Source organism: Urtica dioica, chromosome 3, assembly GCF_054948205.1.
Source record: "Urtica dioica subsp. dioica isolate 48M chromosome 3, U.dioica_male_clone48M_v1_H2, whole genome shotgun sequence".
In the NCBI taxonomy this organism is placed as follows: Eukaryota; Viridiplantae; Streptophyta; class Magnoliopsida; order Rosales; family Urticaceae; genus Urtica; species Urtica dioica.
Genome location: NC_142758.1, coordinates 45,547,953 through 45,575,265, shown reverse-complemented (window position 1 = coordinate 45,575,265; position 27,313 = coordinate 45,547,953). Strand labels below are relative to the sequence as shown.

At 37.5% G+C, this 27,313-nt stretch overlaps 3 protein-coding genes across 4 annotated transcripts; all 3 read right to left on the bottom strand.

Moving 5' to 3' along the window:
* Window positions 1-6,451: 6,451 nt before the first annotated feature.
* LOC149403099 (uncharacterized) lies at window positions 6,452-10,452 on the bottom strand. 2 transcript variants are annotated; one of them, XM_089610091.1, is made up of 13 exons: window positions 10,305-10,452; window positions 10,158-10,219; window positions 9,769-9,846; window positions 9,353-9,440; window positions 9,160-9,230; window positions 8,884-8,985; window positions 8,580-8,669; window positions 8,147-8,221; window positions 7,941-7,973; window positions 7,716-7,793; window positions 7,386-7,439; window positions 6,936-7,051; window positions 6,452-6,794 (listed from the first exon to the last, which is right to left on the bottom strand). In XM_089610091.1, exons 1-13 carry the CDS (start codon window positions 10,357-10,359, stop codon window positions 6,773-6,775), a joined length of 924 nt encoding a protein of 307 aa, XP_089466217.1. In that variant the 5' UTR covers window positions 10,360-10,452; the 3' UTR covers window positions 6,452-6,772. The 2 variants fall into 2 exon arrangements, with proteins under 2 accessions (XP_089466217.1, XP_089466216.1); XM_089610090.1 differs by lacking the exon at window positions 6,452-6,794 and having other exon boundaries at window positions 6,801-7,051.
* Window positions 10,453-15,612: 5,160 nt separating this feature from the next.
* Window positions 15,613-16,788, bottom strand: LOC149403098 (F-box/kelch-repeat protein At3g23880-like). The gene has a single exon (XM_089608628.1). It carries the CDS (start codon window positions 16,786-16,788, stop codon window positions 15,613-15,615), a length of 1,176 nt encoding a protein of 391 aa, XP_089464754.1.
* Window positions 16,789-17,218: 430 nt separating this feature from the next.
* On the bottom strand, window positions 17,219-20,177 carry LOC149403097 (zinc knuckle (CCHC-type) family protein). Its single transcript, XM_089608188.1, has 8 exons — window positions 19,924-20,177; window positions 19,781-19,836; window positions 19,088-19,250; window positions 18,920-19,008; window positions 18,663-18,795; window positions 18,464-18,556; window positions 18,035-18,137; window positions 17,219-17,762 (listed from the first exon to the last, which is right to left on the bottom strand). Exons 1-8 carry the CDS (start codon window positions 20,104-20,106, stop codon window positions 17,377-17,379), a joined length of 1,206 nt encoding a protein of 401 aa, XP_089464314.1. The 5' UTR covers window positions 20,107-20,177; the 3' UTR covers window positions 17,219-17,376.
* Window positions 20,178-27,313: the final 7,136 nt, after the last annotated feature.

The window sequence follows — 27,313 nt, the reverse complement described above, 5'->3', positions numbered from 1 at the left end:
CCATGAAGTAAAAATCTCCTCTTAAGTTTGTCTACCCTAGGTGTTGAACTATTGATCCAACTTATAGCATGTCTAATTCTCTTAATCCCAGAATGAAAAGCTCGTGGCCCACTTTGAACAATAAGGTTAATGATGTGTGTGGCACATCTTTGGTGCATAAGGTTTTCCTCACAAAGTATTTTGGTTTGTAATCCTCTAATCATGGAATCATTGCTAGTGGCATTATCTAGGGTCACAAAAATAATTCTAGCACTAAGTTCCCACTCTTGAATAACACCTAATATAATCTCTAATATGGTATTCGCGGTGTGCTTTCCTTCTATTCTCCTAAAGGCTATAATCCTTTTGTTAAGGTTCCATTGTTCATCTATGTTATGAACCACCACACTCATAAAATCCATCCTAGATTTACCCATCCATATATCAGAGGTCAAGGCTACACTAAACGTTCCAGAAGATAAAATGGCTTTCATTTTTTCCTTTTTTTCCAAAAAATATTTGAGTACGTCACGCCTCAATATTGATCTAGAAATAATTTGAATACCATGTACCAAATAACTAACATATTTAATAAAACATTCATCCTCAACATGACTAAGCGATTGGTTCGTGGAAATGATGTACTCAACAAAATATTGCCTATGATCAAAGGAATCGTGAATATTTACATTACTTGAAGAACCGATCGAGGAACACTTCTTGTAGTGGTGTTTTTAGACAAGAAGTTCCTTGCACGCCATTTTGAGCTTTGATGATATTTCCACATGCTAGACATTTTCCTCGATGGGTAGAGCATTCGCCTATGTGCTCGAAGAATTGCCGTAAGTGGGATCGAGCCTTTCTTTTTCTTTCGGGGCCTTTGCTCTTGTTGTCTTGGTTGTGGTATTTGGATTGGAGGATGATGTGGTTGCATCTCTTCGGGTCTCCTCCTCATCGTCTTCCTCCTCATTGGCCTCCTCATCGGCCTCCTCATCCTCCTCAGGGTTATGATGTTGACTTTCATAGTGTCGATATATTATATAAGGATCTTGGGTTTCATCATCATCCTCTTGTGGTATTCGGGCTTGTTGGGAATTTTGGACTTGAAATTGGATTTGACTAGGTGGTTGAACATAAGGGAGATTTGGGTTGAACTCGGTTTCATATTGGGTTATGTTGAATGATGGAGGTTGGTAAGAAGATGAAGGTAATGGAGTCGGGTCAAACTCGGTGTTTTCAAAATTAGGAATTTGGTTTAATCCTAACCAATTTTGAGGAAATTGGATGGTCGGAGAATCTTCGGGTGGTGGAGGAATTGTGGGAGGTGTGTTTTGGGTAGAGGAGGTGGATGATGGAATCGGGACTAGTTAGACGATTTACAGGACATTGAAGTATATAATATAATTATTACTATATGATAAATTTTATAACTATGAGAAATGAATTTTGAGAGAGATGTAGAAAAATGAGAGAATTTGAGAGTGTTTTATGAAAAAAAGATTGGAGATATATGGGTGTATTTATAGAGAAAGAAATGAGGGGGTTAAAAATGATTTTTTTTAAGATTTTTTGGGGTTCCAACGATATAAAACGATAATATTTGGGCTGTAACGGTCAAAAAATCTGAGCCATTGGATCTCCAAAGGTCAACAATCCAATGACTCAGATTAAAAAAAAAACATCCTACAGTTTACCAAAGAGAAAGGAGAGAAGAGAATGTTTTTTGGGGTTCTTTTCTCTTCCATTTAATGCAAAGATAAGGGAATTCGCTTTCCTCGTTTAAAGGGAAGAGAAATTCCTAAAAGGAAAGAGAAAAGAAGAGAATTCTCTTATATTTCTCTTCTCCATACTCACGTTTAGCCTCGTGTAAGAAGTAAAAACTTGTACTTTATGGAAAATTTACTCTACACTTTTTTTGCTCTCATTTTTTCTCCATAGCTCTCTCTATTTTTTTTTTTTTAATATAAGTGTCCAAAGCTTTCTTGGTTTCAATTATTTTTTCAATTTTCATAAGATTCTATGTATATCAATAAAATAAACAATTATAAATTATAACAATTGCATACCAGGAGAAATGATATTGAAATGACAGAATGAATACCAATTTCAGTTTGGCCATGTTCTACTATACAAATCGTAAATGTTTCTACAGCTCCCAATGAGAGGTTATAACCAAACATGCCCTTAGTTTTTTGTTTACACTTTTTGTTAGTCTTTAATTTTTTTTTTTTTTTTTTACTTTAAAATTTTGTAAATTAGCTCTCTTAAACCATTTTTTTTCATATCAGCCCCCTAATTTACGTTTCTTTTATTGCTCTGTCCCTGACTTTGTGCATATCAATAGAGTAAACAATGTACACAAGGATATAAAAAGAGAAAATGATATGATCCTCCGACCAAGAAAACAAAGGTACTTTAAAGCTTTAATTTCAAATTCAAAGGCTGAAGACTTTAACGAAGAATTTCATGGTTTATGTCAAGATGAATGAAAAAAGTATAAAGTTTGCAATGGGTTGATCTGCACTTTTGGAGTCAAAATGACTACCTTAGTTGAAGCAAAAACGTTATTGCCTTGATCAGATTCCAAAAAGGAGTGACTATTGTGTTACCATCATTATTTCAGCTCCATTTAGCGGTTTTTAATGACATGAAACTGAAAGGTTACTATTATTGTGTGTTTTAATTATTTTAGTGGGTTTAAATGGTTTTTAATTCTGATTGTGTTTAATGGTTGTTAGTGGGTTTAAATGTGTGATAATGTGGTTTGATTACTTATGGATTCTTAATCATAGTTTAATGGTCATTAGTGGGTTTTAATGTGTGACTTTTGGTTTTCCAAGCATAAAGGAATGTTTCATGCTTATAAATACTTATTCATTTTAATGAGAAAAAATCATCCAGATTTTGATTAAAAAAAGAAGAGTCTTCTCTTGAGTTCTATATGAACTTTTATCGAACTTATCAAGACTAGTATTGTGGCGTTGAAACTGACTTATCAATCAGTATTTCGCATCCGATCGTGACGTCATTCAATCTCCGACTAATCAAACGAGCTTTCACTATCGTTTGTGGCATCTTCATTAATCATAGGTTCGCATCTCTCTAAGCGTTGGATCGCAGAGTCACCAAACTTGTGGAGAAAACGATCCGTTCCACTGAAAATCGTGTTCTTCGCGATGAGTATCGCGTCAGAAAATGAGTGCAACGGCAATAAACAAATAAAAAAAAAATGGTCAACCTTAATATTAACAAAATTATTTGTAGTTAATTATTGCCTCATGATTAATACAAACTGAGCTAGTCTCTCTTCTTCGATAAAGGTTAACTTTTGCTTAACCTTAGTTGGAAATTTTCATTCATCTATTAGCCGCTGACCATAATATTTCAATATCGTACCAGTTAATAAAAAAAAATCCCTTATACCACGGTTTAATATATATGTTACTTTAGGTATAAAAAAAATTATTTACATTTATTTTCTGAACTAAAATCTTCACCTCTAATCAAAACTCAGTAAAAAGCATTGAAATCCGGTGCAAATCAGTGCATTGTAATCTTGGTTTATAGAGTTAGATATAGAAAAAGAATATTTCACCAGCTCATTCCCTTTGGAAATAACGTTTCTGGGGTCTTTTCTAGTCGAATCAAAGTCTCTCCAAACTGTCAAATGGACCCCAAAAAAATAAGAAAAATCATGAATACTAACGAATCATATTTTTGTCAAATTCTCTCTTATCTAATAACTTCTGTCAAACTTTTGTCTGAAGTCTATAGACAAGGTCTGATTACTACCAATAATATATATATAACCACATCATCCATAACCTCAAAACACACAAATAAAATATATCAACACCAAAATAAACCTGTTATTGTCTCATTCACACTGTTTTCTCACATGAGAGAGAGAGAGAGAGTTACTCGCGATCTTAGAAACTCACGTTAGTTTCATTACTCTCCTAAGGCTCATGGAATCCAACACAAATGAATCAAGGAAAGCAAGATATTGTATTTATAGGGTCTCATTCTTTGTTGTATATATATATATTCAATCTGTTTCTCATTCACTACTGATCATGTTTTTTGTTTTGGTCTACTGATATGGGATTTTACCATATTGGTTTCCTCTGTATTTAGAAGAGTATATTGACAATCATTTTTACATTTTTTTTCTTCTTCTAGAAAAGCTGACATTTTTTCAGGATTGTGGAATTAATAAAATCTTATGACAAAGAGAAATCGGCTGCGAGAATGTATGATTTAGCCACTAGCAGAGCCAGGAGCCAGGAGGGGATATGAACTTTGGAAAATCAATTTTTTTCCCCTTAACTTTTACAGAATTTTGTACTTTTCGCCTAAAATTATATAATTTGTTTTTGGGTTATTAAGTTATATAGCCACATGGTTATAGTGAATTGGGATATAGCCCACCTTTGGTTAATTTCTTGTAAATAGCCAAGTTAACTTATTAACGGATTAATAAAAGACTTATTTAACTCAGCCAAACATGTATAAAAGGTAGTTAATAGGTTGTCACGTATGCAAGTTGGCTATTTACAAAGTATTTACTAAAAGTTGGCTAATTTACAATTCTTATAGTTTAGGTGGGTTACGTAGCCAATTTTTTGTTTGTTTTCCATATATCTCCCCCAGTAGATTTAGCGGCTCTTAAAGTACTGGGAACGTTCACTTTGTTACAAACTTTCTAGTAATTATATCATCAGTGACATGATCATATAAAATTGAGGAAACTTAATGTGTTGTGACCAAAATGGATGTTTGTACTCTTTTATATCATCATGACATGATCTAATACAGAGCAGTTGCAATTGCAAAGTAATATTAAAAAGATATTCAAAATTGTAGTCTTAGCTCAGACACCATCACAATGGACAAGTATTTGGAACAAATATCTTTACCTCGGAACTTACAGTAAGTTTTTTTCAAAATCTCAAAGAGGTGTTTTTAAGTATTTCTGAACAATCCCTTTTTTTGTCGACGCGGCTCTCGCTCGCGACCGTGGAGGCTTCGGTGTCGGTTGTATTGTTCGAGACCACTCCGGAGAGGTGATCGCCTCGCAGACGCTTTTCCTGACTAGGGGGTTCTCCCCCCAACTTGCGGAAGCGTATGCTGTCCTCCAGGGCATAGAGCTAGCTCGCAGCGTCGGCGGCAGGAGAGCGGAGATCCAGTCCGACTGCTTGGGGGTGGTGAGGATGATTGATGAGGGCGTGACGCCTGCGACAGAGCTTGGGACGATCTTGCACCGCATCTTCAGAGAGGTGAGGGAGCTAGAGGTTTTTCGCATTATTCATATTTCTCGCCTTTGTAATGTTGCTGCGCATAACCTAGCGCGCTATGCGATCAACCATCACTCGTCCTCGACCTGGCTGGGTTTAGTCCCGCCTTGTTCGGAAGAGGCTATTAGGGCCGATGATCGCGAGTTGAGGTCCCGCACGGCCTCCTAGGGCCTTGTCTATTTGAGTTTTCTGTTTTCTTTACCGTTGGTTTCTGTTTCATTCTTATCTTTGTAACCACGGTTTTCCTCCGCCATACGTGAGGGCTTTTATGATATTCCGTGGCGCCGACCACGTTTCCTCAAAAAAAAAACAATCCCTTTTTTTAGGTTTTTTTTTTAATTAAGGCACATGATGATCATACCTATGACATGGCAGGAATAGAGTACAGAGGAGTCAACGCAGTGACAAACTTTGATTTAAGCACATACATCAATCAGATGGCTCAGACCCGTTTCAGATGATTCGCTTGTGGCTCAAGAAACAGATTTACTCAAAATACACACTAGCTCTCCAACTAGGAAGCCGTCTCCTTATCTCGATCGGGCACAGAAAGACCTGATGCTCTAATTCCCAACCCTATCGACCCTGTTGCATTGCTAGATGACTTGAAGCCGAAGAAAGATCGGGACTAGTTTCAAAGTCCCAACGGTAGATCTTCTTCTGCATCCACTCTCGGCTTCCTCTTGAAGTCCACGGTCTCGTAAGACATGGTCAAGAAGAACATGTGTGTCAAGAGAGATATGAGAAAAATGGCTTCGATGCTGTTTGCTATGATGCCATCGGCAATGTGAATGTCGTGCGAGAGAAAAACTCCCATGCTTTTTTGGGTTTTGATTCTATGGAGTAAAATGGCATTTTGCCATGTTAGGGTAGGGGACATGATATTTTAAATCTTCCCTTGAACTTCTCAACCTTAATGTTGTTTTTTTTTTTTTTTTTTTTTTTTTATATAACCTTAATGTTGTCTTAAATTGACTTTCTTCTTTTTCTTTTTCAAGTACTAAAGTCTGGTGAGCTTTGGGTGTTACAAGAGACATAATGCAAAGTACTGATGTACCTTTGTTCATTCTACACAAAATCCAGAACGTGAAACAAAGCCTCGGGCTTTTTGACAAGAAAATCGGGTAATAGCATTTTACCAAAGCTCTTAACAATCAAGTTCAGCACAACAAAAAAGGCAATTGAACAAACTAGCATTAGTATTGTTTTCGCCTTATTGAGGCCTCCCAAATTTATAGACAAGGCATCATAATGTCTTAAAGTCTGCCGCTTGCTCTCCATGAGCTAAAATATATTTAATTTTACAGTCATCCATGTCAATCACCGCATTGCAATTAAACCCAACGAGAAGGAAAAATAAACCTACGACAGGGTAATAAATATCATGTCGTGCATCTAGAATTTCGACAGTAAAAAACAAAAAAAGTCGCCATGTACATTAAAACAAGAAGCACCACCCAGAAGGTGTAAAACATCTTGTATTTCGAATGTAGTAATCAACACATCATCGATGCCGACCTGGGTAAGAAGAGTTTACTTTTAGCATCGTTTTTTCACGAGAATGCCTCGGTTATAATCTACTTATAATAATTTTGAATGGGTAAATTGGCAAGAAGAAATCAAGAGCGTCTAGTTCTTCCAGAGTGACTCGTGTCTGACCTTTGAAGTTTGGGCTCTTCTTCCAACGGCTCAATTCCATCTTGCACTGCCGACACAGCATCGCTCGATGACTTCTTGATAGTCACGGCAAGCTCAGCCTGAAAATACTTCAGACCCTGCACAAACAAAACAGATGTCACAAATAAATGCCTGAATATATCCAATGAAGCTATATGGCTGTCAACATTTTTAAACAAAAAAATGGTCTTCAAACATTTGTAAACGAAAAACTATTTTAAGGATATTTTGGATAATTTGTTAATTAAAAAATAAATGGTCAATCAAAATCCCAATATTTATTCAGCCAATCTGCGGCCATACCAAATAAGTTGTAGTTGTAAAATCAAATTCTTTTACGAACCGAATTATTATAGAGGCCATCTTCGTAAGTATATAGTATCACTTCACTAACTAAATAGAAAAGGGAAATCGGGTATAAGAAATACAAACCGCTGCTGTATATTGGAGCAAACGTGACTTGCCAGAAGATTTAGATTGCTCCAACTGCAAATACATAAAGAAAAATAATTTACCAGAACTATGCTCGACAAATAAGGGGCATCATTAAAATCAGATGCAATTTTAGATTTCACATTTTGATGTTTAACATTACAAAGATATTTTGTCAAAAATTACTCGCATACCGTAATAAAATAAAGGGGAGTCAAAAGAACAATAGTATATTTATACAAAAAAATAACCCAACAATAATTGGTAGAACATCCTATATATTTACTTCAAAGTCTAACACTAAGATCACCAGGATATGAAAGTCCAAACCTTTAGTTGTTCAGGCCTCAGTACTTTCTTCCCATCAACAAAGTTGCAGAGGTATAACACACCCCTGTTTGTTAAATCCTGTCACCAGAATATACACGAATGTCATACTTCAAAGAAAGTATATATCCTGCAAAAAGGCCATCCTATACCAGCATTGGATCTTAGAAAGCTCGGTTAAGAGTTGATAGCTATATATATATATATAATATCTGGGCTTGCTCTTACCTGATTCATCTCGAGAGCTTGTAATTTGCCATGCTGTTGAAAGGCCAACGACAACAAGATCAGCACAAGGTATAACATCTTTAATATGTTCAAGAGGTAGTCGTTAAATCATATTAAAGAGGTTTTTTTTAAAAAAAAAAAAAAAAAAAAAAGAAACAGCTGACCATATTAAAGATGTTAAATCATGAAATTAGATGGAAACTCACCAGACCATCAACGACGTCACGAATTCCACCCAAGTTGTCTTCAATTCCAGAGATTGCTTGACGGGTCCCTCTAACCTGTTCCGCAAACAAATTTCGGCCAAAATAAGATGTGAAAATAGGAGAAACTCAACATCAACACTAAACTTACAAGGGATCATATCCATTTACTATGAAAAAGACTTAAGACACACTTTCCCATCAAGCAGTAAGTAGAACACACCCAACTTGAGTACAGCTTGTGAAACCGTTCTCCATTTGGCCTTTTTTTATTATTAATTAATTCAGTCATTTGATCAGTTATCGAAAATCTCTAGCCAGCTTACCCATTTACATCTGACCAGAATCTCCCATAATATACCCATTTTTTAGATAGCACAAACACTACATGCTTGCGAAATAGAATATGGAAACTTAAAAAGATGCGGAAACATACATCGTCCTTAATTTCCCTAGACAGCTCCTTCTGCTCCAACATATTATCATCCAAGTGCTGTATCCTCTGAGTCAAGTGCTTCTTTGTTTTCTGACCATGTGATTATTGTAGAATACGTTAAAAAAATGCATGCATACAAGTGAGATCAAACAAGGATGTTAAAAAGAAAAAGAAACAATGGACCATAAATTCATAAGAAACAAGAAATCAGTTTAAAGATACGCATATAGTGTAATACAATTAGACAGCTTCGCATTAATAGAAAAAAAGTTAGAAGAGCCAACAAAAAAAAAAGGATACTTACAGCGAGAGCCTCTGACACATTCTCCAGATGCTTCGTCAAATTTGTAACAGCACTGGCCATATTTTGCTTTGTTACGTACATAAGATCAGAGAATGCAATACCCTGCACATATAATTCCCAAACAAGTCAACCTCCGATAATAAACTACCCCATTTCAAAACCCATAATCAACACACACACACACACACACACACACACACACACACACACACACACACACACACATATATATATATATATATATATATATATAAAGGAAACTAAATAAGACAATACCTTCAACCACATATAACCATAACCCAAAGCCCCAGCCGCAGCAGCTGGAAGGATGAGCGATGAAAGGTTACCTGTCCACACAATTAAGAAGCATCAGAGAACACAAAATATAAAGAAATAGCTGTCGAGTTTGTATAATAAAAAATCAACGCGTGAAGGAACAAAAAAAAACTTCTTGAAACATTATCATTACCATAGCCAGAACCCCCATTCAGAACGGTTATTTGTCCATTCTGTCGACTTGAGGCTAGTTGTCGAACCTCAGCTGCGAGTCTACGCACCTATAAAGTAAGTTGAAACAATAATTTTAGCCTCTGACTCCGGTATAATGCCGAGATAACTTGCCAATAGAAAATTAGGATAAACTAGACAATGTTATATCATGTAGAGAAGTGCTTGGCAGATGCCATGAACACCGAATTTCAAAATAGTGTGCTGGGATATAACCGGAAAGAAGGAATCAGCCTCTAATCCAATAGGGGAGACTGAAACCAAAACCCAGTCTAAACCAGCCACCAAATAGCCCTAATCCCTTGATATGATCCGAGGATGAAAAGTCTTCGAATTCATCACACAAGAACCATAAATATAATGAATTTAGGGTTTTACCTGAGCTGCCACAGCATCAGCATAATCACCTTCGCCTTGCGATTCATCTCCCGATTTTTCCAACCCCTTCACCAGTGACTACCAACACCCAAAAAAAAAAAAAAAACCGAATCATTCGCTAGAACATGAATTCATAATTAATATTTTTCAAAAAAAAAAAAAATCATAATTAAAGCTCGAATTACAAATTCTAATCCTGTAATCTAATCGTACGATTCATATCATTACGCCATTAAATCTCGTCGAAAATCCGATCATGTTTCCTACTTGAAAATATCCGATTGATTCGATCATATAGAAAAACTCAGGTACATTAAAATAAATTTCTAGTCTCCTGATACCAATCACACCTAAAACTCCACAAAAATCAGATTAAAAGATAAAATTACCTGAAGTTCTCCGAGCAAATCTGATAGCTTATTGTTCTTAAGCAGAATCGTAGTTGTGTAACCTAAACAGAACAATTTCTCATTAAAAGAAAGAAAAAAAACTCGAAAATCACGATTCCGTAGCGAAGAACGGCGAAAAAAAAAAACCTGCCCCAGCTAATACGAGAATCTTGGAAACGCCGATCCCGGTATGCATAGCCATGGCTTAATCGGAGACCTGTGTCTAGAAAGAGAGCGAGAGAGATTTGGTTTCCAAGGTTTTTATTTTTGGTTATGAACTTATGACGTAAAGAAGAAGAAGACCAATTCAACATAAATGCTTACACGACGTCGTTTATAAGCGTATCTAAAATTCTAGAGATAATATAGTTGAAACAAAATTTAATTAAAAAAAACTCGTTAATAATCAATAACAGGTGATAAAGGTCGATATATTTAAATTTGTGTACCTGTAGTTAAATTGGAAAGTTGAAATTGCATTTGATCAAACTTTTGCTTTATAACTAAAAATTAGGGAGAGTGAGGCAAATAATCAATTCAAACTTTTTACGTTAAAATTTTAGTCAAATTATTTAAAAAATTTAGAAAGTAGTCAAAATTAAGATATGCCACATGCATCATATAATGGAGACATATGTATACGTTGATTATTTATTTAATTATTTAAATAATTTACTTATAATTTTAATGAAGAGTAGCTATTTTGCTAGTTGATATAGTTTCTTCTAAAAATTAACCAATCAAAGTATTTATTGGGTCCATTAGATATATATATGTAGTTTTATTTATAGTTATGGTTTCTCATTTTGTCAACTTTTAGTAAGTTTTTTATAAATAGCCATGACTAAATATTTACACACGTAAATTGACTGAAATACTTTATCAAACATTGACTATTTACTTAAAACTTACAAAACGTTGGCTATTTAATTAAAATTTACAAAATGTAGGCTGATTATTCCTCTAATTTTAATTAGGTAGTTTGCTAATTATTTGTTATTTATTTACTAAAGAGGTAAATATATTATTTGATCGATTTTAATTTAAAAATATTAATAATAACTAGCAGCTTAATTTTTTGAAAAATAATATATTAATATCTTATTTAAGTTTCTTATTTTCTCTTTTCCTCTATATTTATTTAATAATATTTAATAAGGTCATTGTAGTTTAGTAGCTCAAAAATAAAACTATAAGATTTAGATGTAGCCACTGTTTGAAAAAGTTTGGGAAAATAGTCAAATGTTCTAATTAATTGATTTTTTGTTTTTTGCCTAATTTACCTTTTAACTAATCCACTTAAAAAAATATTTTAATCATGTTAAATGAGATCCGATATTCAAGAACCACTTTCATACACACACGACTTTCTTTATTTAAAAGAATAAAATTTTCGCAAAATTTCATGCCAACGGTTTTCTCCGTAAACTCAAAAACCCATAAATCAACTTTTAAAAAAAATTGAAAAAGAAGATACACAAGATTTATGAAATGTAAGCTTCACAATTTTTTTTTTTTTATGTTAGTTTCAGAAATTTTCAGTTATTTTCATAAATTCTTAAAAATTTCCAATTATTTCCAGAAAAGTTTCTAGAAATTTCATGTTTTTCAAAGGCCGAATTTGGAGTCTCTGACCCGCGCCTTGGTCTCGAAAACGCGGATCTAATTAGAATTAGATTTGAAAAGAAGAAAAAAAAATGTGTAATCTAATTAAGCCACAGACTTGGAAATAAGTAACCAGGCAAGGTTGATGCGGGCAAAATGGCTATTTATTGAAATAAAATAGAAACATTGGCTAAAATACAATTGGTTAATTTTACGTGGCCTTATTAGTTTAAATTTTTCATGACAAATCTTGCTATTCAAATGCCTATAAAAAGTACAATCATAATCGATTTGATAAATCTAGGACGTAATATACGATAATAAGATGAATTTTCAGCTAAATAAATAGCTGAAGAAATTTTCCCAAAATAACATAGGCTACCCTAAACTAAAGTCAAACTATATAAATATTAAAAGTATAGATTAGCTCTTCTATGATTCCAAAATTGTCTAATTTTCTCATAATAAAAAATAGGGTTATATAGGTACACTATTATAAGTGTTTTAGTTTTAGTCAACCTTCTGTTAATTTCCTGTTAATAGCCACAGCAATCTATTTACAACATGTTAAAAGACGTGAATGACCTCAAATAACTCTAGCCAAATTCCCGCTCATTATTTTCAGCCCATTAATTCAAATAGAAAACAAAATATTCGGCCATAACTACTCGCACAAATTGAGGGAGCATTTAAAACTCCATTAATGCAGATATTTATACTCTCTCTTTATCTCTACACAACCGATAAAAACAAAATCAACGCTCTGCAACATCGGCCGACGCTCCACCCTTTGCAACATCGGCTCCGACACTCGCCCACCCTCTGCAACATCGGTCGACGCTCGTCGATGGTGACGGAAAACGGGATGTGCCTATCGGATTGGATTGGTGGAGGGATAATAGGATTTCTTGTATTATAATGATCCTTCATTTTTTATTTCTCTCTTCTTCTTCTTCTTCTTCTTCTTCTTCTTCTTCATCATCGGAATTGCTAGTGGTTTTAAGTATATGAGATTTGTTTCAGTGATTGTGAATTTGCTGAGATTTTGGTTCTGGTGAATTCTTATCCAGTATTGTAAATACGACGTTGATTTACAGTTAATACCAATTGTTTTATCGTAATGCATTGTAAACACAAAGATGATTTACACTATATTCGTGTAAATAAACTGAAAAAAAAAATCTGGAAATATTTTGGACGTTCTAAAATTATGAAAACAAATAATATCAATAAATGAAGAATATATTATCAGATTTTATCCATAATGAATTGCCACGAAAATATAAACTAATTAGCTAAAGTCAACGCTAAAAATTTCCAAATACACGTTAACAATCTTTCCAAATCGGTTAGATTCAAAATTTTAAAAAAAAACTGCCTAGTTATTAGCGGGCGTAATAAATAAGGGCAAATGTGTAAAACTAATTTAATTAATAAGATACCACGTAAGCAAGATGACTATTTACGAGAAATTAGCGAAATGTTGGCTAAAACCAAATTGCTAGTGTTTAAAATGGTTACGTAGCCAATTATTTGTAAAAAAATAACCGCGTTTCTTTACCGGTGATTACTTTCTAATTAGCTATTATAATAAACTAAATTAACCAAAACTTATTAAATTATTTTCGATTGAACTTCTATTTTTTCATGTTTGCAACTGACAATTTTCATAAGTAAATTTAATGTATTGTCACAATTGATTTAATAAATTATCATACTAAAATAAGTCACTTATCGTAGTAAATTAAGTCAACCCAAGTTAATCAAAACCTAAATGATTTTCATCAGCGTTTAGCGGAATCCGAGGTAGTGAAAGAGAGTTTGGTCAGATAATCAGCAGACTCAAGTCAGCTAATTATTTTTGCCAAAAGCATATGTTTGTTTCGAGAATAAAGTCGATGAGGAGACAAATTAAGGAACCGCATCGCAGAAGTTTTGGCGTGTAGTTGACCGACTTCCATCAGAAGTACTTAGGTCTTCCAGATTTCCCAGGTTGATGAAAATGCATCTTTTTGCTTTCTTCTTGGAGTGTGTTTGGGAAACAAAAATTAGAGGCTGACGGCAGGGACGGAGCTAGAGTCTAAACTTAAATTTATGGGGACTAAACTAAATTTTTTTTAGGAGGGGCTAATTTGTAAATTTTCAACATAAAAATATGAAAAAAAAAAATTAGGTAAAATGAGTAAAAAAAAAAAAAAAATTGAGGTGAGGCTTAAGCCCTTGCTGAGCCTTCATTGTCTTCGTCCCTGGTTGACGGGGCTCTCGGGTCTCCCAAACGGGTAAAAGAAGTGCTCATCAAGTCCATTCTTCAATAAGTGTTTAGCTACGTGATGAGTTGCTATGTCTTCCACAGCAACTAGTCAATAATATACACAACATCATTGCTAGTTTATGGTGAGCTGTCCTAGCCAAGAGGCCTATTACCATTTAGAGTTATCCATTAGCCGGAGGGCATGAAAAATCACGGGCATTGGTATTCCATAAAAATAATAATAATAAATAAATAAAACCATATAGAGGTGAGGATATAATCGTGCACTTCATCAAGACCATGAATAAACTCAAGGTTCGAGAGCTTGAATTCTTTTATTACTCGGGCCCGGCATATGTGGAATAATAGGAACTATGTGCTATCGGCATATGTGGCATATGTGGAATAAAATCACTGCTCACTGGTGCTAAGATCCAGAACTCAACCTGGGAGAGAGATCGAGAGAGAGAGAGAACGAAGAATGTAACTGATTTGTGTAACTGCTCAACTAAGGCCATGTTTGGTATTCCTCTCGAAAACAATTTTTTAGTTTTTGAGTTGAAAAAATTGAAAACAAAAATTGAAAACATGTTTGGTTTAAGTTTTTGGAAAAAAATTTCAAAAAATTTTGAAGTTGTTTTGGAAAAAAGTAAAGAAAACTGAAAACAAATAAAATGTGTTTTTGAAAAAAAAAAATATTCTCTTCTCTCCTCTTTCTCCTCATCTTCTCTTTTCATTCTTTCAAAAACAGAAATGAAAACTATACCAAACACTTTTTTTCAGTTTTTTCACTTTCTCAAAAACAAAAATGAAAACTGTACCAAACAGCTTTTTGAAAACAACTACAAAACAGTTTTTCAGTACAACTACAAAAATTAAAAAACAGAAAACAACAACTTTTGAGTTAACTACCAAACACAACCTAAGTTTCTCATTGACTTGATTTGACTATATATATACAATCGTTTATATCATGGCCTTACACGTGTATATAACTTAGTTTGAATCTAAGGGCTGTAAAGCCTTCTCCGGCTTTACTCTAATAACTGGTATTACACTCCGAGTCCGTGATTTCTACAAGCTCTCGCTGAGGTACTCGAAGACGTTTCATTTATTTCTAGAGTCCAATTTTGCAGCTCATTTTTTTTTAGCAAAATTTGCTCTTGAAAAGAATTCCAAATTTGTTTCTATCCCACAAAGACCAATAATGTGATTAATGAAATCTGATTTTATCTATTAAAAAGAAAAATACACTCATAACAATCAACATTACACACTCCAAAGTACGTCCACCAATAAATTATAATCAACAAAGGCAACACAAACCTATTTGTTGAATTGGTTATCTAATTCGACCAGGAATACCATTTATCCATTGTCTTGATGGACAGATCTTGATATATGTTATGACCACATCCTTTATGAAAAATTAATTTAAATAAGCAAGTATTTATGTATATATAATTCATATTTATCTATAATATGCGTTGTGAATACCAAAAATTTTCATTATCTATTTGTTAATATAAAAAACAGCAATAAATAATAAAAAAAAAACAATTAAATTGGATCGTATTGTTGCGGGTCAGAAGAATCGAATCAGGTGTTTGCAAAAGCACGAGGCTTGACCGAAACTAGAGTCTCTGCGTACAAGCTACCATAAGCACTATCAGGCAGAGCGGATATCGGAATCGGAAACTTCCTGAGCTCTTTGGTCCCGAGATTGTACGACGCCAAATTACCATCGTGCCCCTGCATCAATAACTCGTCCTCCTTCCAAAACGCTATCGGCATTTTGATCCCTTCCAAAACCCCCAACCTATAATATTTGGACCAACCACCGGCTTCTCCGTCCATCACCCACATCTCGAAAGAATCCCAAACATTGTTGAAGAAAACCAACGAGCCGTTCCACACGAGGAGCGGCATCACAACCGTCCACTCGTCTCGAGGCCGAGGCAGATCGACGGTGCCGAAGCTCTCGTCGAACATGTCGAACCACACGAGAATCTTCGCCCCGACGAAGCTGTGCCAATACACGCGGCCTTTCAGGTACGCCCCCGGGTAACCCGGGAAACACCAATGTGCGTGGAGTTCGATCTCTCTCCAGCGGCCGGTTCGCAGAGCGTACACCTCGGCCTTGGACGACCCCGGGTCCAAAAACCTCCCCGACAGCCTCACGAACTTGTAGTCGTCGGTTTTCGGGTCGTGGCCGAAACCCCAGGTGTTGATCATTTCGACGGCGTCGAATTCGAGGTCGGAGTCGGTGTCGCCCTTCGAGGTGTGGATAAACTCGTGTTCTCTGAGCGCCGGGTTGTAGAAGACGATTCGCTCCAAGAAACACGGCGAATCGTCCAACAAACAAATGATTCCGTTGCAGTGGTAGCCGCTTAGAGAGCGTATATAGCCGTACCCGTCTCCGAGTAGTTTCGGGCGGATCGGGAGATGGATTTCTTCTTTCACGGTGGTGCTTTTTATGGAATCGCCGAAGGTGAGGAGTGAAAGAACTTGCTTCTTGTCGAGATCGACATCATCGCCGTCTTCGTTCAACACTGCGAACGGGTCATTGCGGGCCCACCCTAGGAGCATAGAACACGACGGCTTGCTTGACTGAAGTTGAAGATGGTCTTTGACGAACTTGTGGCCGGTGATAAGAGAGTTCCAATCCTTGCAAACGGTTTTGAATCGGAGCAGAGACTTCACCGACAACTTCAACAGTATTTGCTCCTCCAATTCTCTCGGGACATCGTACCCGCACAATCTCCTCCTCTTCATCTCTTGTATTTTAACTCTGAATCAAATATATATATATATATATATATATATATATATATATTATGTATCGTAGTTTTGAATAAATCATGCAATATTCCAAGTGTTACAGAGGAACTTACGGTGCAAAGAGGCTTTTACTAGTGCTACAGAGCTTGAAGTGCTATATTTATACGGAAACAACGAAATCCTAGTCCGATTAAATTGCAAACAGGAATGAAATATTTATAACTCTCGACACTATCCTATATCTTTTCTCTCTCTCTCTCTCTCTCTCTCTCTCTCTCTCTCTCTCTCTCCATATATATATATTCTAAAGTCGACGTTCACTCTGTAATCGGCAAATCCGGAATTTAGATACTTCAACATTTTTTTTTTGGCTGATTGAGAACTTTAACTAATTTTTTTTTTTTTAAATAAACCACGACTGGAAAACAAATAATTTATATAAGATAAAAAAAAAATTGTTTAAAAATACAAGGATTACTCAGCGTCTCAGTCCGGCAAGTAACAGCTGAAGAAAAGAGCAAATTTTTTATTAACCAAAAAAAAAAAAAAATTCCTTGTTGGTTGAAATAAAACAAGAAACACTCATGACTGTCCTGATACGGAGAGAGACTTGAATCCCAAGCCACCGTGGCTTTTAGGGCAAGTCCTAATATTGTGTCCGATCTCACCACAGAACCGGCACTTGTACAATCTTCCTCTCTCCGACTCTCCGTCGCCGGAGATTTCAGGACAGGTCCGGCGGTTATGCCCTCTCCGGCGACACACACTGCACCGGCGAAGTCTCCGAGGGTTGCGCCGCCGATCGCCGCCGCCGCTCGGTCTCGTCTCTGGACAAGTCCTTCTATTGTGGCCCTTAACTCCGCAGACCCGGCACGTGAACTTTCTGCCGATCAGACTCTCCTTTAACTCTGGGCAGTAGTGTCTCCTGTGTCCCTCGAGTCCGCAGTTTCCGCAGTAGAATTTCGCTTCTGCACCGCACTAAAATTGTGGGAAACAACCTCCAATATGTTCTTTGCAAACTTAATCCACCAAATATCTTTTTTTTTTTAATTTTTTTATTCAATAAATACATCTTTTTTGCACTTTTATTTAGATTTTTTTTTCTTCTGTTTACGGTTTCATTTTAGAATAAGTGAAAAACCGTCTGAAAAATATGGAAGGTTTGAATAATGGGAGCTATTCTAGAAATTACTATCTTCAAATGAGGTATTTGTAAGTTTGTTACTACGGTGAAACTGACCTTTCATGGACAAGCTTCTCTTGAGGCGGTTTTCTGGGTTGCTGAAGAATGCTTTCAAGGCTTCAGAGGTCCGCTTCCTCGCCGCGGCTGTTCCTTTTGCTTTCTAATATTCGAGGAAAAAATATAAAATCAAAAATAATTTTCGATTTTGAGGCTCGAGAAATTCTCAGAACGTTAGCTTGTGGACCAGGTAATTGAATATAATATTCTATATTTGGGTTTGTTGGCATCAAAATCTTATCAGAAGCCAGGAAAAAAAAAAATCATGTCTTTATCGACTTTTGTTCATGCTTGAATGTTCTAATCTCACAAGAAAACAATAACCGTCTTGACCTTTCACTGAATTCGTTACTACAACTGATAACAGCTATATACGCATTATCATAAAACAAAATAATTCATTGGATTATGAACAGCGATTGTTCTAACCTTAATTGCAGCCACTCTTTGTGCGTGAAGCTTTGGATCGCGATGAATAATCTTCATTCTTTTACTAAACATACCAGTCTTGGCATTGAGACTCTGCAATCATCCAAACTAGACAGAGAAGATTAAATATCCCAACCAACTTTTTGGGAATTCTTCACTAAGCAAGATCGAGAAAAGAGCTTGGACAAAGACCACTAACTTTGAGCGATCGGCTGATTTTCAGTCCAACTTCTGGGGACGGAGATTGGTAAACCCGTTTCGATTTCTTCGCTTTGTCCAACTTTATGTCTAGGCTGTCCACTTCATCGTCTTCCTTCACTTTAAATGGCGAGCTGAAAAAAAAAAAAAAAAAAAAATCAGCATTTCAATACCACTTATGTTCTCCTCAGCACCAACATCACCATAAACTAAATAAATTAAACAATAAACTAATCAATATAGAAATTATCAGATTACATAGAACGAGCTCGCTCCCACGGCCGTTCGTCGATCGACTCCTCCCATATGACACGTTCCCCAATGCACTGACGACACGTCATTATTCCCTGTCGAAAATTTATCAGAATCGAGTAAGCAAAAAAGACCATTCTTTTTATTTATGATTTATTTATGGTATATATGTACCTTTCCCTTACACGTTGAACAGTCGGGTCTAGACCTCTCGACGCTGCAATTCAAGCACGGCGTATAGCCTCGGCCGCGGCAAGTCGGGCAAGGGAGTTCCCGAATGTACTGACCGTTTGGTCCGAACCACGATCTCGGTTTGTCCAACCCGATTCCAGCGCTCCTTAAACAGTTTATACGAATCAAATGTCGTTATCAACGACTCGTTTTTGTGGCAATAAATCAAGTGGGACCGCTTGTATAAAGAGAAGGGTCTAAACCGGATTCTTATTCCTCGTGAAAAGAAGTATAAAATCGGGATATTAATTTGCTGGAATTTGAGCTAAGGTCAATGAGAAATGAATGCTCATAGAATAGTCCATGTACATGGATTTTTATTTCTATGGATTGGCCAAAAAAAATAATCCCTAACATTTTTTTTCCGATAATTCTCAAATTATTCATTTTGCAATTTGGCCAAGATTTTAGTTTTTATCTGCAACAATGAACTTTGTTAATGGCAAATTTTTTGGCTAACCAAATAAATTTCAAAGTTTTGATTTTTTTTTTTTTTGGTCATCTATAATGTGATAATACTGATTCATTTACTCGGCATAAGGAATTCTTTTTCTTGTGGAGAACATTTCTACGATTATCAGCTAAAAACAAGTTAAGAAAAACAAATATGGTATTATGACCAAAATCAAGCAATACCTTTGGTTTGAATTGACCTCGAGCCCAAACAAATCTTCTGAAGGGTCATAACCTAACTGTTATGAAGAAGATTCACCATTTTTAGATAATCATAATCTACAGAAAGCAAATGTGAGAGAGAGAGAGAGAGAGACGTGAAGTGCCTGAGTTTCCTTCGAATGCGAAACAGAGTCGTCGTTGTTGGTGGAAGAAGAAGAAGAAGAAGCGAGTCTCGGAGCGAAACCGCCATTAACGGCTCTGTTGGAGCGACGGAGGATCAGGAACCGCAAGCTTCGGTGCCTCCATTGCGGTGCCAGGACCCGAAACGACGGACTAAACGACGACATTCAACGTTAAACGACAACTTCGAACGAATGAGTGAGGTGATGAAAATGAAACAGCTTTGAACTTCCATCAAAATCTCATGTGTCGAAGAAATAGATACAAAATAGAAAGAAAAAAAAAGGTTCTTAAATCTTTTCTCTGTGGCCTTTGGAGAGACACGTGTTCTCTCTCTCTCCGCCATGTTGTGATTCCCATTATATTACATTATTTAAATTCGAGAAATTCCCAAATACCAGAAGATTTGTTTAGTCTTAAGCTAATATAGTTAACTTAATATTTGTTATTGTTTTTGTTAAAAAATTCCTAGAAGTTGTTTTGTTGTTGGGACGAAAAGGGTTTCCGTTGAATCCGTGAATTCATCATTGCCAAGCAAGTGTGGTGACTTACTCGAGATCGACTAGTTGGCAGCCCGATGTTCTCAAAGGAAAACATTTTTTCGTCGCCCATCGAAAAAACGGTTGCTCATCTGCATGGCAGAGTTTTGCGTGGTGAAATGAGCTATTTAACAAAATTTGGTGTGTGGAAACTGGTTCCACTATCTCTATCTACTTGAATATAACGTCATTCGTTGGCTTTAAAGTGCAATATCCTCGTATTCTTCCCTATTTTACTAAATTTTGTGGTCTTTTTTACCGTTCTAGAAATTGAAACGAAGCGTTAATCAACGCCTCGTTTTCACCATTCGAGGCGTAAATGATTCTAATATGCTCGTTTCACGACTCATGCCCATATTCGACTATATAGAGCTTGGCTCATTAAGTGCAATCTTCCAAGATCATGGATAAGAGGATAAGTAGGAAAAACTCTTTGAGAGTGTGGACTTCGTAAAATAGCTATTTCTTGGAAGAGTCTTAGGTGATGACACTTATCTACCAAGTCAAATATCCCATCATTGAGGAGGTAGAACTTGGTTTGGTTCAATGTCATATGCCAACATCATGGAGAAGCTCTGGACAGAATCACCGGTGTCATTATTAGTTATATGAAAAGTCTATGTTGTCTTGATAATTGTTACAAGGAAAAAAAAAATAAAGAAAACAAAAGGTTGTTCTCTAAGATAAAGATCATGCACCGCCATTATTAGCGTGGGTAAGTGTTCTTGTTTGTGTGTGAAACTAGATATGAAAGTTCATGGTGTTCGGTTTGGAAAATGAGTTCACAAAAATCATCTCTAAACGAATAGAAACCTTTCGGAAATGAGATTTGTAACACCTTCACACACAGACATTTTTCTTTCGAATCTCATAAACATATTGTATTTCAATTTTTTGTTTGAATCATCATACGATTTTCACTTTATATATGTCATATAAGTTCATAATTGTTGAAGTCAGCACCAAGACCTTCTGTGGGCATGATCTAATCCGAGCGAGCTGCGGAGTCTAGCGAGCTGAGCGATCTGCGGAGTCTAGCGAGCTGAGTTGGGCGAGCTGAGCGAACTAAGGAGATGAGCGATCTGCGAGCTAAGGACAGCAGTGCGTTGGCAGTTGGAAGGCTGATGACGTGGCTTCATCACATCGCATAAGGCTTAGATCTACGGTGGAGTTTCATCTCATGTACTAATAGGAATCAGACTGTTTCTATAAAGTCTCATTAGATTAGTTTAGTCAGTACCAATTTCTGTTTACTGTTGTATTGAATTTCTTCAGAGTGATCTATTGTTGTGAGGCTTAGTCAAGAATTGAGAGGCAATTTCTCAGGGTTGTTCTTGACAGGGTAGGTTGTACATTAGGTCTTGAAGAAGATACAATTGAGTGATTGGGGACGAAGGGATTGTAAAGACTTTCATCGGAGAAGATAATCGGAGTGACTCGAACTACCTATTCAGAGGAGTTTCGGGGATTAGGCATTCGTGCTGAACCTCGTTAACAAATCCTGTGTGTCTTTCTCTTACGATTTCTAGCACTTTACGTTTTGTCTGGTTTATCGCGGCCGTGCGTAGTTGATTGTGCAGGAAGGTACTGCGATAGGAGTGTTCGTGAGAGGACGATTCTCGACAAGTGGTATCAGAGCCTTAGGGTTCGAAAGCACTCCTCAATTCCTCAGATCGCCTTCGCGCTGATTTCCGATCGTCGCAACCCTGGAGGAAGAACAAGACTCAAGTAGTCTACCAGGTTTTATGGGCGCCGAAGGAACGAGACACGATTCCAACCAGCCTAGGGATTCTGCGATAGAATCCTCTCAGATTCAATCCTCAAGCGTTCTCCAGTGGAATCCAAATCCGGATATGAAGATCAACATCGAGAAATTTGATGGCACCGGTGACTTCAGGATTTGGCGAAGAAAGATCACTGCGTTGTTGGCTCAGCAGCGCTTGCTGAGGCTAATCTCCGACCCAGTTGTATGGCCGACAGACATCTCCGATGATCAGAAATTGGAGATGACTGAGACGGCCACAGGTACGATAATCTTTCATCTCTCTGATTCGATTATCCGGTTGATTGACAAAGAAGATACTCTTGCCAAGATTTGGAACAAACTCGATGAGTTATTCCAATCTAAGTCTTTGTCTAACAAAATCTACTTGAAAGAGAGATTGTTTGGTTTTAAGATGATGCAGTCAAAATCTCTAGAATAGAATCTTGACGAATTCCTGAAGATGACAATTGAATTGGCCAACTCCGGTGAGAAAGAAGCACTCATTGATGAAAACCAGGCCATTATCATCTTGAACTCACTCCCAGAAGCATACCGTGAAGTCAAGTCAGCCATCAAGTATGGCAGGACTGCCATCACTCTTGAAGAGGTAATCTCAGCTTTGAAATCCAGGGATCTTGAGATTAGATTGGATAAGTTGAACACAGGTGATGGAGAAAACCATATGGCTCGAGGGAGGCCCCAATCAAGATCCTCTGATTCAAGCAATCAGAGATCCAGAAGCACAAGCAAAGGCAAGTCTAAAGCCTCCTCTCAAGAATCCAATCCAAACAAAGAGAAGAAGTGTTATCACTGCAAGAAAATGGGTCACATCAAGAAAGAATGTTACTCATGGCTCAAGAAGAACAAGGACTCAAAGTCAGGCACTTCAAGTCAATCACCTCAAGACTCAGCTAATCTTGGTGATGGTTATGACAGTGGGGAAGTTCTCATGGTCTCACATGACCCCAATGCCTCTGAGTGGATCTTGGACTCTGGCTGCACATATCATATGACCTACAACAAAGAGTGGCTCTCAGACTTCCAAGGAAGTGAAGGAGGCAAGGTGGTCATGGGCAATGATCACACCTGCCAAGTCCTTGGGGTTGGTTCTATAAGTGTGAAGATGTTTGATGGAGTCATAAGAACTCCCAGGGAGGTCAGATATGTGCCTGATCTGTCAAGAAACCTTATCTCCCTGGGAGTCTTGGATGACTTGGGATATTCAAACAAAATAGAAGGAGGCTCAATGAGAATCAGCAAAGGTTCTATGACAGTCATCAAGGGGATCAAGCAAGCTGGTCTGTACTACATGGTGGGTGAAACCATCTTAGGCTACACTGCAGTGGCCATGACACCTGAAGACAAGAAGGCAACCCTGTGGCACAGGCGCTTGGGCCACATCAGTGAGAAGGGATTGCAAGTGATGAGCAATCAGAAACTTCTAGGCAAAGACAAAATCAGCAAGGTTGACTTCTGTGAGCATTGCGTGCTGGCCAAGCAACACCGACTCAAGTTTCAAGTTGGGAAGCACCAATCTACACAAGTCCTGGAATATATCCATTCTGACCTCTGGGGACCATCAAGAACAGCTACACATGGAGGTAATCTGTACTTTCTCTCCATCATTGATGATTTTTCAAGAAAAGTTTGGGTTTACCTTGTGAAAAATAAAAATCAAGCTTTTCAGAAATTCAAAGAATGGAAACTGTTGATGGAAAATCTCACTGATAAGAAAGTTAAGACTCTAAGAACTGATAACGGTTTAGAGTTTTGTAATTCTGAGTTTGACATGTTTTGCACTCGTGAAGGGATTCAAAGGCATAAAACTGTTAGACTAACCCCTCAGCAGAATGGTGTTGCTGAGAGAATGAATAGAACCTTGCTCAACAAGGCAAGAAGTATGATGTTTAATGCAGGTCTATCGAAGGCGTTCTGGGGAGAGGCTATAGTCACAGCTGCCTATTTGATCAACCGTTGCCCTTCAAGTGCCATAGAGTTCAAAACACCTGAAGAGAAGTGGACCAGCAAGCCTCCAGATCTTCAGCATCTCAGAGTTTTTGGTTGCACCGCCTTTGCACACCAAAACCAGGGTAAACTAGAACCTAGGTCTATCAAATGTGTTTTTCTAGGTTACCCTCAGGGCACTAAAGGATATAGACTATGGGTTAAGGAAGGTTCTGGTTTCAAAACCATAAACAGCCGTGATGTTGTGTTCAATGAATTTGATTTTCCATGTATTGTAGAGACTAACCCGCTTGCAGATCAAGAAAGGCCAACATCTACAACAGGATACATAGAGAGTCTCATTCAGGTGGAGCCAGTCAACACAACTTCACCACTCCAAGCACCTGTTTCAAGTGAAGTCCCTGAAGAAAGAAGTGAGAGCCAAGTGAGATCAACTGATCAAGAGGATGCTGAAGAATCCTCTAACCCAGATGAGGGTGATTGCAACCATGAAGATCAGGAAAACTCACAAGAGGAACTACTTGCAGAAGCTGATCAAGGGAATGAGGATTACCAGCTCACAAGAGACAGAGCCAAGAGAGTGTCCAGGCCTACTCAGAGATATGGCTACAACTCTTATTCAGAGCTCCTAGCATATGCCTTCACATCTGCTGTTGCTGTCACTCATCAGGAACCCATGTTCTATCATGAAGCTATGTCCAGTCAGGACTCCAAGAAATGGCATCAAGCCATGAAGGAAGAAATGGAAGCCCTGTACAGAAATCAAACCTGGCTTATGGAGAAGAGGCCCCAGGATCAAAAGCCAGTGGCTTGTAGATGGTTATACAAGCTCAAGGAACTAGCTACACCAGGAGATGGCCCTAGATACAAGGCAAGACTTGTGGCAAAGGGATTTACTCAGGTGGAGGGTATTGACTATAACGAGATATTTTCTCCAGTAGTCAAATACAAGACCATCAGAGTTATGTTGTCCATAGTTACTCAGTTTGACCTCGAGCTGCAATAAATGGATGTCAAGACAGCTTTTCTTCATGGTGAGCTAGAAGAAACCATCTACATGGAACAGCCTCTTGGTTTTGAGGTGCATAAGGGGAAGGACATGGTTTGCTTGCTGAAAAAGTCCCTCTATGGACTCAAGCAATCACCTCGCCAATGGTACAAAAGGTTTGATTCTTACATGCTGAAACAAGGATACCAGAGAAGCTCTTTTGACCCCTGTATGTACTTTAAAGGGTCAAATGTCCTGGATGCAATCTATCTACTGCTCTATGTAGATGATATGCTCCTTATCAGCAAGTCAGCAAAGAAAATTGCAGCTTTGAAACAGGTGCTAAGTCAAGAGTTTGACATGAAGGATCTGGAGCTGCAAGAAAAATCTTGGGCATAAACATTCTCAGAGACAGGGCAAATGGAAGACTACTGCTTACTCAACAAGACTACCTGGAAAAAAGTAGTTGACAAGTTTGCCATGAGAGGATCCAAGGCAGTCAGACAACCCCTTGCAAGTCATTTCAGATTGTCAAGCTCTCAAAGCCCAAAGACTGCCTCAGATCAGGAATACATGAGTAGTGTTCCTTATCCTAGTACAGTTGGCTCAGTGATGTACACTATGGTGTGTACTAGACCAGATATATTCCATGCCATCAGTGTGCTAAGCAGATTCATGTCCAAGCCTGGGAGAGAACACTGGCTTGCAATGAAATGGCTGTTGAGATACTTAAGCTGTACAACTCATTTAGGATTGGTCTACAGACAACAAGGAGAGAAGATTGAAGTTGAAGGATATGTAGATTCTGATTATGCCGGGGATCATGACACTAGAAAGTCTACTACATCATACTTCTTTCTAGTGTGTGGTAACTGTGTAAGTTGGAAATCTCAACTCCAACCAGTGGTAACTTTGTCCACAGCAGAAGCAGAATATATTGCAGCTACTGAGGCTGTAAAGGAGGGCATATGGCTGCAAGGTTTACTGAAGGAGTTAGAGATCTACAAAGAGACTGTGACTGTGTTTTCAGACAGTCAAAGTGCTCTTCATCTCTGCAGAAATCCAGTGTTCCATGACAGGACCAAGCACGTCGACATTAAGTACCATTTCATCAGAGAAAAGATCTCAGATGGTACTATCAATGTTGCCAAGGTGGGAACAGATGACAATCCTGCTGATTGTGGAACCAAGGTGGTCACCCTAGGTAAGTTCAAGCATTGTCTTGAACTCCTGGGGGTTGGCTCTCACTGAGCCATGCCAGAAGATGAACGATGAATTTGAATAAGGTGGAGTGTTTGAGTCATTCTGAGCAACGTCTTGTCACTGAGGTGGAGTATGTTGAAGTCAGCACCAAGACCTTCTGTGGGCATGATCTAATCCGAGCGAGCTGCGGAGTCTAGCGAGCTGAGCGATCTGCGGAGTCTAGCGAGCTGAGTTGGGCGAGCTGAGCGAACTAAGGAGATGAGCGATCTGCGAGCTAAGGACATCAGTGCGTTGGCAGTTGGAAGGCTGATGACGTGGCTTCATCACATCGCATAAGGCTTAGATCTACGGTGGAGTTTCATCTCATGTACTAATAGGAATCAGACTGTTTCTATAAAGTCTCATTAGATTAGTTTAGTCAGTACCAATTTCTGTTTACTGTTGTATTGAATTTCTTCAGAGTGATCTATTGTTGTGAGGCTTAGTCAAGAATTGAGAGGCAATTTCTCAGGGTTGTTCTTGACAGGGTAGGTTGTACATTAGGTCTTGAAGAAGATACAATTGAGTGATTGGGGACGAAGGGATTGTAAAGACTTTCATCGGAGAAGATAATCGGAGTGACTCGAACTACCTATTCAGAGGAGTTTCGGGGATTAGGCATTCGTGCTGAACCTCGTTAACAAATCCTGTGTGTCTTTCTCTTACGATTTCTAGCACTTTACGTTTTGTCTGGTTTATCGCGGCCGTGCGTAGTTGATTGTGCAGGAAGGTACTGCGATAGGAGTGTTCGTGAGAGGACGATTCTCGACAATAATTTATAATTTTTGTTTTCACTTACACAAAACCATTTGTTTTAATAATCTTTTAGGTTATTAATTCCAACTTGACAATGTGTTGTAGAGAGATTTGATAGC